The following is a 12,144-nucleotide window of genomic DNA, read 5'->3' as shown; positions in this document are numbered from 1 at the left end:
TCCCACCTTGCCCCATGCTTGTAGAGTGGTGCCCCTCAAGCTATATGCAACCAATTGTCTCTCCCTAACAGATGTTAGAGATCCTGCATGTTAACTTTGTTCCATGTTCAGTGATAGCAAATCGCTCTGAACACCAGCATTTAATAGTTTCTTTACTAGTTTAAGCATATTCGGTGTATTACTCTTCCAACTAATGTGAATAATCTCACATTTTCTCACATAATACTCCATTCACAGACGAACAGACAAAATCAGGAGCAGGAATCGGACATTTGGTCCCTCAAGCCTGCTCCAACATTCGATAAGATTGTGGCTAATCTGATTGTAACTCTTGTGTCCTCAACTCCAATTTCTTGTCTCCCCCCGATATCCTTTGATTCCCTTGTTAGTCAAGGACCTATATATCTCTGCCTTAAAAATGTTCAATGACCCTGGCTCCTCCACTTTCTGGGGAAGCGAGTTCCACATATTCTCAGTCCTTTGAGGGAGAAGAATTCTCTTAAATGGGAGATCCCTTATTTTTAAACTGTGTCCCTTAGCTCTTGTCAGTCCCACAAGAGGAAACACCTTTCAGCATCCACCTTGTAAAGTCCCCTCAGGATTTTATGTTTAAGGCCACCTGTCATTCTAAATTCCAATGGATACAGGCTTAACCTATCCAACCTTTCCTCATGAGGTAACTCCCTTATTCCAGGAATAGGTTGAAAGTCTCTGAACATCTAATGCAGTTATGTTGTTTCTTAAATAAGGAGATCAAAACTGTACATGGTACTATGGTCTCACCAATGTCCTATATAACTGCACCAAAACATCCTTACTTTTGTATTACATTCCCCTTGCAATAAAGTACAACAGTCCATTAGCCTTCCTAACCACTTTCTGCAATTCCTCTCTATTCAAGTAACATATTGATTTTCTATTCTTCCTGACAAAGTGGACAAATTCCCATTTTCCCACAATCTATTCCATCAGCTTAATTTTTGCCCACTTGCTTAACCTATTTATGTCCCTTTTTGCTGAATCCTTATGTCCTCTTCACAGCTTACTCTCCTACCTATTTGTGTCATCAGCAAATTTAGCAACTGTACATTTAGTCCCTTAATCCAAGTCGCTGATATAGATCGCACATAATTGAAGTCCCACCATCATTCCTTGTGACAATCACTTGTTTTACCTTGCCAACTTGAAAGTGATCCATTAATGCCTACTCTCTGTTCCCTTCCCTGTTAGCAAACCAATCTTCTATACGTGCTAATCTGTTACCCTCTTACACTATTATTTTGTGTAGTAACCTTTGATGTGGCACCTTGTCAGATGCCTTCTGGAAATTTAGTACAGCACATTTGCAGGTTCCCCTTTATCCACATTGTTTATTATTTCATCAAAAAACTCCAGTAAATTAGTCAAACACGATTTCTATTTCATAAAGCCATGTTCACTGCCTGATTGCATTGTGATTTCTAAGTGTCCTGCTTTAACCTCCGCAATAACAGATTCCAGCATTATCCACAAATAACACTGATGAGGTTCTATAATCTTTATTTTTGTCTCCACCATTGAGAATGTATCATGTAGTTGAAAAGACCATTAGCTTTTTTTTGGCATTAAAACAGTATTGTGTGTTTTCTTATCAAATTTTTTTTCAACTTTGTTTTTAAAACATTGTTGAGATCAAAAGCTCATTATCAGCGTAAATATTTACACCCCCCCAGAAAAATGCCTAGTTAAGAACATCTCAAAACAAATTGTTTTACTATATGCCTCATCAGTGCTGCATCTTCGAAAAGCTGAAGTCTGTTGTTAAGTTACTGGACAGGGAATCCAGGGGCTTGGGCGATAAATAAATCTGAAACAAAAAACAACTTGTATCAATCATGGGGATGGTGAAACTACCAGATTGTAGTAAAAGGTCATCTGGTTCACTAATATCCTTTAGGGAAGAAAATCCACCACCCTTATTCGCTCAGTGCTGTATGTGACTCCAGACCCACAGCAATTCCCTCTTGGGCCCTTTGAAATTGCCTAGCAAACTACTCAGTTGTATAGGGATGAGCAATAACAGCCCATACCCCATGAGACAATGATCCCTCAAAGCTGGTAACTTTTATTTTCACTATAAAAGCATTGCCTTATTCTGAGTGCAGAATAATAAGCACGTTCAGCACTGCAATGACATAAATATGGAGACATTCAGTGCAAGTTGAAACCTTATGTATGGTGCAGGGTGCGGTTATAGTGGGAGAGAGGTAAATTGCATGACTGAATTAGCACAATTGCATGAATTTCTGCAAGGGATATTTGCCCAAGGAATCCCATCATCTGCCACTCTCCCCCCTCCAGGATCCAGTCAGGAGCATCGGAACAGGAGTAGGTTATTTAGCCCCTTGAACCAGATCCACCGTTCAATGAGGTTATGGCTGATCTGACCTAACTAAATGTTCTTTTGAAGAATTTCGTGATCAGCTAGAATAGCTATTCTCTAATGCAACAATCAGCATTTGTAGGGGAAATGGCTGCTTGTTGTGTGTGTCTGTGTGAGAAAGTAGAATTAGGCTATGATACAGTTCCAAATCTTGATTTTGCCCACAGAGCATTGAATGAAATGTGGAAGTGCCAAAACATGCTACGGAGTCATGTCCGGGAGTTATTAGACCTGCACAAACAGCCTGCTGTAAGTCTTATTAACATTATAATAACATTTGATGAGTACATTATCTTGATTGATCGAAACCCAAATAGAATCAGGTTTGGAATGTTTGCTGTTCTTGAATTTAATTTAGTTTTTTTTAAAGTACCGTATGGAAACAAAGCTTTCAAGTGAAGTTTTAATCTCCACCTCCCCAATTTCAGATGGTTGTGGGTTCAAACACCACTCATGATTTGATCAGATAATTTAGATTGTATAATGCATTGTCGAACTGGAGGAATGCTGCACAGTGACATTTTTCCAATGAGGCACTGAGCAGAAATTCAGTCTGTCACTTGGGTGGGTGTAAAAATCACGTGGCAGTATTTAGGAAAAGCAGGGCAGTTATGATATACTATCCAACATTTAAATAACAACCAAATTGCTAGGACAGGTTCTCCAGCCTATTATCTCACTGCTGTTTGTTGGGCGTTACAATGCTTAAATTGGTTGCCGCACACGTGCCTGCATCATAATGGTGACTACACTTCAAAAGCACATTAACTATGAGAAAGCTTGTGGCATCCTAAGGTGGAAAGCACATGATAAACCCAAGCTATTTTACATTAATAATTTGTAACCGATTATATCTATAATATTGAATAATTGGAATATTTAATTCCTCTATTTTCAAGGTACCTTTCTGATGCTGTAATGTTTTTTAATTCTTGGTTGTTGAAATGATCGTTAAGCTGTCTCTTAAATGACTAGCGTTTTTACATTTTCATCACTAACATTAATATTCAAAATGCTCATGTTGCAGTAATAAAGCTAACCAAGCAACAGAAATTGCTGCATCTGGAACCGTCTGCATACTATGCCTGCGATTCTTTTAGACAGGAGAAAAACTTTGCTTCTCTAATTTTAAACCTTTGTTTTGTTCCAGTCAGAGGCGAATAATACTGCAATGTTTGCCAAGTTAATGGCTATAGCAAGTAAGTACATGGTTTTTCTTGTTATAGTTTTTTGGAATCAAAGTGTAGCAGTTGATATTGATTCTGAATGGATTTCCATGTTGCTTACAAATGCTACTTATTTTTAATTTGACTCCAATGCAAATAAGTAGGTCACACAACTAAATGGCATAAAGTTGTGAACCTATTTTGCTCTAATTTCATTGACGTGATCTCTTGATAGAATATGTAAATAATCCAGATTTCATAACTTTTGTAATCTGATGTGTTTGTGCCTGTCAAAATGTTGAATACCTTATCACTTAAGTTCTTAATTTAAGCAATGCAAATAAAAAGTAAAGTTTTAGGGGTTTCACAGGATTCTTCAGTTTTTGATCAACTTGGCAATGCCAAAGAATGGACCTCTATATTCTATTGTTTTACTAGTCATCATTTGATTGTCCAACCGACATAATTGGATTTAAAATCATCGAGTAATTACATTATAGAGTAATTACATTTACCCAGCACTGCTCATGCACACAGTTAAGGTACAGATACTGGTGCATTGCATTTCAACGTATTGTTTATGGACTTCTTTGAAAAGTCTTAGCTTTTCTTCAAACATGGTGCTCAAGCTTTGTGTTCCAACTCCATTCTCCACCTGTGAGGTTGATGGTTTAATAGCCAAAATTTCTAAAGTGCATTTAATCCTGTCTTTTCATTATTTGTCCCTACTCTGACTTTACTTGCTTGAGCACCTTTATGGTTGTAGGCTCTGTTCCTTTCTATCCCCACAGTATAATTACCCATATTGCTACCCTGTGCCTTGACTTCCTCTTTAACTTTCCAAAACTCCTCTCTCCTGAACCGTTCCCACCCCTACTATTTAATTTAAAGCCCTATCTACAGCCCAACTGTCAGTACACTTGTTAAAACAAGTGGTTCAGGGAAGGCAGTGCCAATGTACAGCTCCCTCTTAGCCCAGTATTGTTAGTTTCCCATGAACCAAAGCTCTTTTCTCCCACACCAATCTTTTACGCCATGCATTCAACTCACTGATCTTATTTACCCTATGTCAATTTGCTCATGACTCAGATTGTGATCCAGAACTTACTACTTGTGTAGTTCTGCTTTTTAATTTAGTCCATAGCTGCTCATACTCCCTCAGCAGAATCCCTTTGTTGTTGGTACCCAAGTGGGCCACAACAACTGGATCTTTCCTCTTCCAAGTTCCCCTCCAACCCTCAGGAAATGTCCTTAACCCTTTACCAGGCAGGCAACACAGCCCTCAGGATTCATGCTGTCTGTCGAGCAGTGATTTTTCCCCTAACTAAGCTCATATATACGCAAGCCAAGAAAAACCACCGAACAGCTTCCACCTCTGCTGGCTCAGACAGACATTATGCCTCTCTTCACAAGGCATAGTGAATATGGAAGTGCACTAGTATGCGGGATCCTCAGCATGTTTGCTCTCTCGAGTCAGTGGTGACTCCATTGGCTGGGCCATGTGAGCTGGATGGATGACCGCTTCATCCCCAAAGATGTTTTATAATAAACTTGCTGTCAGCACAAAACTAGTTGGTCACCTCCGTCTGCAATACAAGGGAGTCTATAAATGAGACCTCAAATTGACCAGATTAGAGTCATGTATGGGAGGTCTTCACTGCTGATTGGAATAGCTGGAGCCAAGAGGTCAGGAAAGATGTGGAAAACACAGAGGACAAAAGAAATGACCAGATGACAGCTAAGAAAGCCTGCCTGAAGGAACAAACATGAATTGACCTCGAGCCAAAGTTATTCATCTGTGGAAGGGACTACCACTCTGAAATTGGCCTCTGCAGCCACACCTGATAATGTTCAATTGAGAAGTGACATATACCCCAACAAGTCCATTGCCCCTGAGACAGATAGATGCCACCATCTTATTGCCTCCAGCATTCCTTTTTGTTCCCCCGACTTGAATAGCCTCCTGCAGTTTTTGGCTCTAGTCCACCCAAGCTGCAAGAACATTGGACACTTTAAAAGGCTGAGGCTCCTCCTTCTGGGTCCCCATACCCACCCCTCTTAAAGTCACACCTTCCTATTCCTGACTACAGAACAAATTTGAAATGCCTAGCCTAAGAGGTGAGACTACCTCCTGGAACAAAGTGTCCAGACAACTTACCGCACCCTGATGCAACGCAATGTCTGAAGCTTGGACTCCAGTTCATCAGCTCGGTGCCAAAGATCCTCGAGCTGTAGAGACTTAATGCAGGTGTCGCTGCCATGGAGCACACAGGTATCCACCGGAGCATACAGGTACCCACCAGCTCCCACATGCTACAACTGTGATGCATCACCTGCTCTGCCATCTTTATTTGATTTTATATAACCAATTTTGTTTCAAGTTTAGATTATCATTCAACGATTTATATGTAATTATATTATAAAGTTCAAGTAGTTACGCTGTTAATTTATTATAATACCTGTGTCTCCCCAGTACCAATTTAAACTACAGTACTGCCCCAGTTTAGAGGGGTAAAAACACTTAAAACCCAGCAATTACCTCCCTGCTCACCTAATTAATGCCTCCAAGCTTCAGCTCTCGTCTCTGTCTGCAGCTCCCTCCCTTTGACCACTCCGTTTTGTAAAAGGCCAGAACAGCACCTCCTCCCTCACTACACCGAACTCCCTCACTTAACGCATTCTCTAATTTAAGCTCTGTCTCACTGCAGTTGGCCTTGAGCTGCTATCTTAGTGTGACTTCATGTGTGCTGCAATTTCATACGGGTGCTAGACCTGTATATATAGTATCCCAGATTCCAGTGAGATGAGTCAAACACTGCTGGCTAGGGAACCAGTTCTAACCAGTTACCTAATTAACTACGCTGCAGGTGCCTTGCGGCAAGGGCCTTGTTTATCACTGGCTAAGACTGGAAAAAAAACTAGTTTTCTGTTACAGTTAAGTTAAATGCAAACTGCAAAGTTGACTAGATTTTGGAAAGATATCCCCTCACCACATTCCCGGATTTGTGCACTCTGCCTCGCTGCATTCAGTCTCCTTTGCCACCTTTGTATGACATGCTCCTGAGATAACTGGGATAAAGAGGAAAAATCATTTTGACCTTGAATTATTTGGCCTTGTAGTTATTCAGATATGTGGCAAAATTGAATGTACATAAATTCAAAACCTACAAAACCAGAAATTAGATTTTTTGTGTAATTACATCACTGTTAAGGATGTCTTTTGATTCCGTGCATGATTATTGACACTTTCTTATCTTTTAAGTGTAGTGAGTGAAGTTTTTTCCCCATTGCTTTTCTTTCCACTCACCCATTTTCCATCTTTTCTACATTTCTTTCCCACTCCCCACTCCAAAAAGTGCTATGTTTTTACAGAGCATGATCCAATGATGCAGACTGAACAAATATTGCTAATAATAGACGCGTTTTAGGAAGATGATGAAGTTAGATAAGTTCTTTTCCTGCCACGGTATAATACTTCTCCTGTGAGATGCTCGACTTGGCTGACAGCGGCAAACATGAATAAATATAAAAAGCATTAATTCTTCAACTGTTATGTTCCATATACCATGGACAGGTTTAGTGCAGGAAAATCTGAGGAATATTTTTGTGTAACTTTCCATGCCGTACATTTTGTTAGCATTAGTCATCATTGCAAGTTTGTGATGTAAAAATAATGCATCATAAATTTAATTAATCTGCAAAAAATTATTTAATTGGTAATCTACGAGAAATGATAACTCTGGGAAACTTAACAATATAAAGCAGAGTGTCAATTCAACATCACCAAAGAAGCAGAAAAAATAACCCAATTGAGCACGAGGGCCAATACGTTATACTTTGGAACAGTAGGATAAACCCACTTATGCATGCAATACTGTTTTTTGTTTCCTGCTCTTTCTGACGGTTTGGTTAAGTTCTTCCTCAGAGGGAAGCAATGGAAAATTTGATAATGAGTTAGGAGTGGTTGCTTTTGCCTCTCTGAAATGCTTGTTGCAAAGTAGCAAAGGCAAGAGCAGATGTCTGTTGCCTTGGTTATGGCAGTAGTACCTCTGGGAGAATGCCGAAAGAATAGATCAAAGTTCTCTGCAAGACCCACTTATTTTCACATGGAAGTAAATGAACAAGGAGTAGCGCTAATGGTCCTCATGCCTTGGTATCATATGCACTTATCACAGATCATTGTCTGAATACTTGACGGAATAGTTTTAAAAAAAACTGGTCTGTTCCACCGTTCCTGGAGCTTATTTTTAACATCACTAGTAAACCCCTCCCCACATCTTAGGAAAGTAGAAATATAGGCTTACTCTTTGAGCAGCTTGCTATGTTTACGAGAAGTAATACGTTTTAAGGGCATTTTTTTACAAGCTCACCCTCATGTCCAGCTATGGGTCATTACATTTCCATGGTCTCGGCCTAATTTCCTGAAGAAGAAAGCTTGCTATAAAAGTGTTTGAAGTTCTGAAGTATGTTGCAACATTTTTAACTATTGGTAGTATATTGGTAAACTTTATTGCTTCATAAGCTGAACAATACTGTCACATTATGAATCATTCAAAGGCCTACACCAGGGTTTCCCAAACCTTTTGAGCAACGGAACCCCTTCTGATTTCCTGAAAACATTGGGGAACCCCAAGCATTCCCATAATTTCAGCACTTCTTGTTTTGCCATAGAAACATAGAAGATGGGAGCAGGAGGAGGCCATTTGGCCCTTCGAGCCAGCTCTACCATTCATTACGATCATGGCTGATCATTCAACTCAATAGCCTAATCCTGCTTTTTCCCCATTACCTTTGATCCCATTTGCCCCAAGTGCTATATCCAGCTGCCTCTTCAATACGTTGAATGATTGGCATCAACTACTTCCTGTGGTAATGAATTTCACCACTCTTTGGGTGAAAAAAGGTCTCCTCACCTCTGACCTAAATGGTCTACCCTGAATCCTCAGACCGACCCCTGTTTCTGGACTCCCCCACCATCAGGAATATCCTCCCTGCATCTACCCTGTCTAGCCCTGTTAGACTTTTATAAGTCTCTATGAGATCCCCCTTCATTCGTCTGAACTCCAGCGAAAACAATCCTAACCGAGTCAATCTCTCCTCGTACATCAGTCCCGCTATCCATGGCATCCTTCGCTACACTCCCTCGAGAACAAGAACATGCTTCCTCAGAAAAGGAGACCAAAACTGCACACAATTGCCATGAAATAGGTGTGAACACCAAAATCAAATCTTTTGCAGCTGTAATCTATGCATATATTCGGAATTAGGAAGAACCACGCAGTCTCAAATCCATTTGCCAGCTACACAGCTCCCTCACATTAACCCCGACCAAGCCATACTCCCATTCTCCTTAACATGAACCGCTGGAGGTAGTACCCACTTTAGGAGTGGATAATCTGGTAATAATGAAAAAGTTTTCATTTAAAAAAAATACTGAAGTCTTACATTTTTCTCTCTCTCCCCACACACAACACTCACACTCGCGTCTCTCTTAGTCACCCCTCTGTCACATATATACCCATCCGTGTCTCCCTCACACCTACACCCATCCGTGTCTATCACACACCGATAGCCATCTGGCACACGCACACACTCTCCCTCCCGCCCTCCCTCCCGCCCACCCGCACTCCCTCCCGCCCTCCCGCCCACCGCCCTCCCACCCGCCCACCCGCCCTCCCTCCCGCCCTCCCTCCCGCCCGCCCTCCCGCCCGCCCGCCCTCCCTCCTGCCCCGCCCTCCCTCCTGCCCCGCCCTCCCTCCTGCCCCGCCCTCCCTCCTGCCCCGCCCTCCCTCCTGCCCCGCCCTCCCTCCTGCCCCGCCCTCCCTCCTGCCCCGCCCTCCCTCCTGCCCCGCCCTCCCTCCTGCCCCGCCCTCCCTCCTGCCCCGCCCTCCCTCCTGCCCCGCCCTCCCTCCTGCCCCGCCCTCCCTCCTGCCCCGCCCTCCCTCCTGCCCCGCCCTCCCTCCTGCCCCGCCCTCCCTCCTGCCCCGCCCTCCCTCCTGCCCCGCCCTCCCTCCTGCCCCGCCCTCCCTCCTGCCCCGCCCGCCCTCCTGCCCCGCCCGCCCTCCTGCCCCGCCCGCCCTCCTGCCCCGCCCGCCCTCCTGCCCCGCCCGCCCTCCTGCCCCGCCCGCCCTCCTGCCCCGCCCGCCCTCCTGCCCCGCCCGCCCTCCTGCCCCGCCCTCCCTCCTGCCCCGCCCTCCCTCCTGCCCCGCCCTCCCTCCTGCCCCGCCCTCCCTCCTGCCCCGCCCGCCCTCCTGCCCCGCCCGCCCTCCTGCCCCGCCCGCCCTCCTGCCCCGCCCGCCCTCCTGCCCCGCCCGCCCTCCTGCCCCGCCCGCCCTCCTGCCCCGCCCGCCCTCCTGCCCCGCCCGCCCTCCCTCCCGCCCTCCCTCCCCTCCCTCCGTCTCCCCCCCGCCCTCCATCTCCCCGCCCTCCCTCCGTCTCCCCCCCGCCCTCCCCTCCATCTCCCCCCTCCCTCCGTCTCCCCCCCCGCCCTCCCTCCGTCTCCCCCCGCCCTCCCTCCGTCTCCCCCGCCCTCCCTCCGTCTCCCCCCGCCCTCCCTCCGTCTCCCCCCGCCCTCCCTCCGTCTCCCCCGCCCTCCCTCCGTCTCCCCCCGCCCTCCCTCCGTCTCCCCCCGCCCTCCCTCCGTCTCCCCCCGCCCTCCCTCCGTCTCCCCCCGCCCTCCCTCCGTCTCCCCCGCCCTCCCTCCGTCTCCCCCCGCCCTCCCTCCGTCTCCCCCCGCCCTCCCTCCGTCTCCCCCCCGCCCTCCCTCCGTCTCCCCCCCGCCCTCCCTCCGTCTCTCCCCCCCCCCGCCCTCCCTCCGTCTCCCCCCTGCCCTCCCTCCGTCTCCCCCCTGCCCTCCCTCCGTCTCCCCCCTGCCCTCTCTCCGTCTCCCCCCTGCCCTCCCTCCGTCTCCCCCTGCCCTCCCCTCCGTCTCCCCCGCCCTCCCTCCGTCTCCCCCCGCCCTCCCTCCGTCTCTCCCCCCGCCTCCCTCCGTCTCTCCCCCCGCCCTCCCTCCGTCTCTCCCCCCGCCCTCCCTCCGTCTCTCCCCCCGCCCTCCCTCCGTCTCTCCCCCCGCCCTCCCTCCGTCTCTCCCCCCGCCCCTCCCTCCGTCTCTCCCCCCGCCCTCCCTCCGTCTCTCCCCCCGCCCTCCCTCCGTCTCTCCCCCCGCCCTCCCTCCGTCTTTCCCCCCTGCCCTCCCTCCGTCTCTCCCCCCGCCCTCCCTCCGTCTCTCCCCCCGCCCTCCCTCCGCCTCCCCCCCGCCCTCCCTCCGTCTCCCCCCGCACTCCCTCCGTCTTTCCCCCCGCCCTCCCTCCGTCTCTCCCCCCCGCCCTCCCTCCGTCTCTCCCCCCGCCCTCCCTCCGCCTCCCCCCCGCCCTCCCTCCGTCTCCCCCCCGCCCTCCCTCTGTCTCCCCCCGCACTCCCTCCGTCTCCCCCCCGCACTCCCTCCGTCTCCCCCCCGCCCTCCCTCTGTCACCCCCCCCGCCCTCCCTCCGTCGCCCCCCCGTCCTCCCTCCGTCTCTCCCCCCCGCCCTCCCTCCGTCTCCCCCCCGCCCTCCCTCCGTCTCCCCCCCCCGCCCTCCCTCCATCTACCCCCACCCTCCCTCCGTCTTGCCCCCTACCCTCCCTCCGTCTTGCCCCCCCACCCCCGCCGTCTCACCCCGCCGTCTCGCCCCCCTCTCTCTCGCCGTCTCCCCCCCCTCTCTCTCGCCGTCTCCCCCCTCCCCTCTCTCTCGCCGCCTCCCCCCCTCTCTTGCCGTCTTTCTCCCCCCCCCTCTCTGTTGCCGTCCCCCCCCCTCTCTGTCGCCGTCTCCCCCCCCCCCCTCTCTGTCGCTGTCTCCCCCCCTTCTCTGTTGCCGTCTCCCCCCCCCCCTCTCTCTCGCCGTCTCTCCCCCACCCCCTCGCCATCTCCCCCCCTCTGTCGCCGTTCCCCCCCCCCCCCCCCCGGTCGCCGTCCGGTCCCCCCCCTGCCGCCGTTGCCCCCCCCCCCCCCCGTGTCGCCGTCTCTCCCCCTCCCCCCCCCCTCTGTGTCGCCGTCTCTCCCCCCCCTCTGTGTCGCCGTCTCCCCCCCCCCCCCCCCCCCCCCCCCCCTCTGTGTCGCCATCTCCCCCCCCTCTGTCGCTGTCTCCCCCCCCTCTGTCGCCGTCTCCCCCCCCCCTCTGTCGCCGTCTCCCCCCCCCCCTCTGTCGCCGTCTCCCCCCCCCCCTCTGTCGCCGTCTCCCCCCCCTCTCTGTCGCCGTCTCCCCCCTCTCTGTCGCCGTCTCCCCACCCCCCTCTCGAGCCGTCTACCCCGCCCCTTGAGCCGTCTCCCCCCCCTCTCTCGAGCCGTCTCCCCCCCTCTCTCTCAAGCCGTCTCTCCCCCCCTCCCCTCTCGAGCCGTCTCCCCCCCCCCCCCCCCCTCTCTCTCGAGCCATCTCCCCCCCTCTCTCTCTCGAGCCGTCTCCCCTCCCTCTCTCGAGCCATCTCCTCCCCCCCCCCCTCGAGCCGTCTCCCCCCTCTCTCTCGCTGTCTCTGTCTGTCTCTCTCTATCTGTCTGTCTCTCTCTATCTGTCTGTCTCTCTA

The 12,144-nt window shown here is 49.6% G+C and overlaps 1 protein-coding gene across 6 annotated transcripts in view; it reads left to right on the top strand.

Moving 5' to 3' along the window:
* Window positions 1–12,144, top strand: part of pds5a (PDS5 cohesin associated factor A) — a 226,653-nt gene that overhangs the window by 143,303 nt on the left and 71,206 nt on the right. For all 6 annotated transcript variants that reach the window (XM_078216356.1, XM_078216398.1, XM_078216375.1 and 3 more), the window contains exons 14-15: window positions 2,590–2,671; window positions 3,573–3,621. In XM_078216356.1, coding sequence (XP_078072482.1) covers window positions 2,590–2,671; window positions 3,573–3,621 — 131 coding nt within the window. The remainder of the gene's footprint in view (window positions 1–2,589; window positions 2,672–3,572; window positions 3,622–12,144) is intronic.

The sequence above is a fragment of the Mustelus asterias genome, chromosome 1 (assembly GCF_964213995.1).
Source record: "Mustelus asterias chromosome 1, sMusAst1.hap1.1, whole genome shotgun sequence".
In the NCBI taxonomy this organism is placed as follows: Eukaryota; Metazoa; Chordata; class Chondrichthyes; order Carcharhiniformes; family Triakidae; genus Mustelus; species Mustelus asterias.
This window is presented reverse-complemented; position numbering and strand designations above follow the sequence as displayed.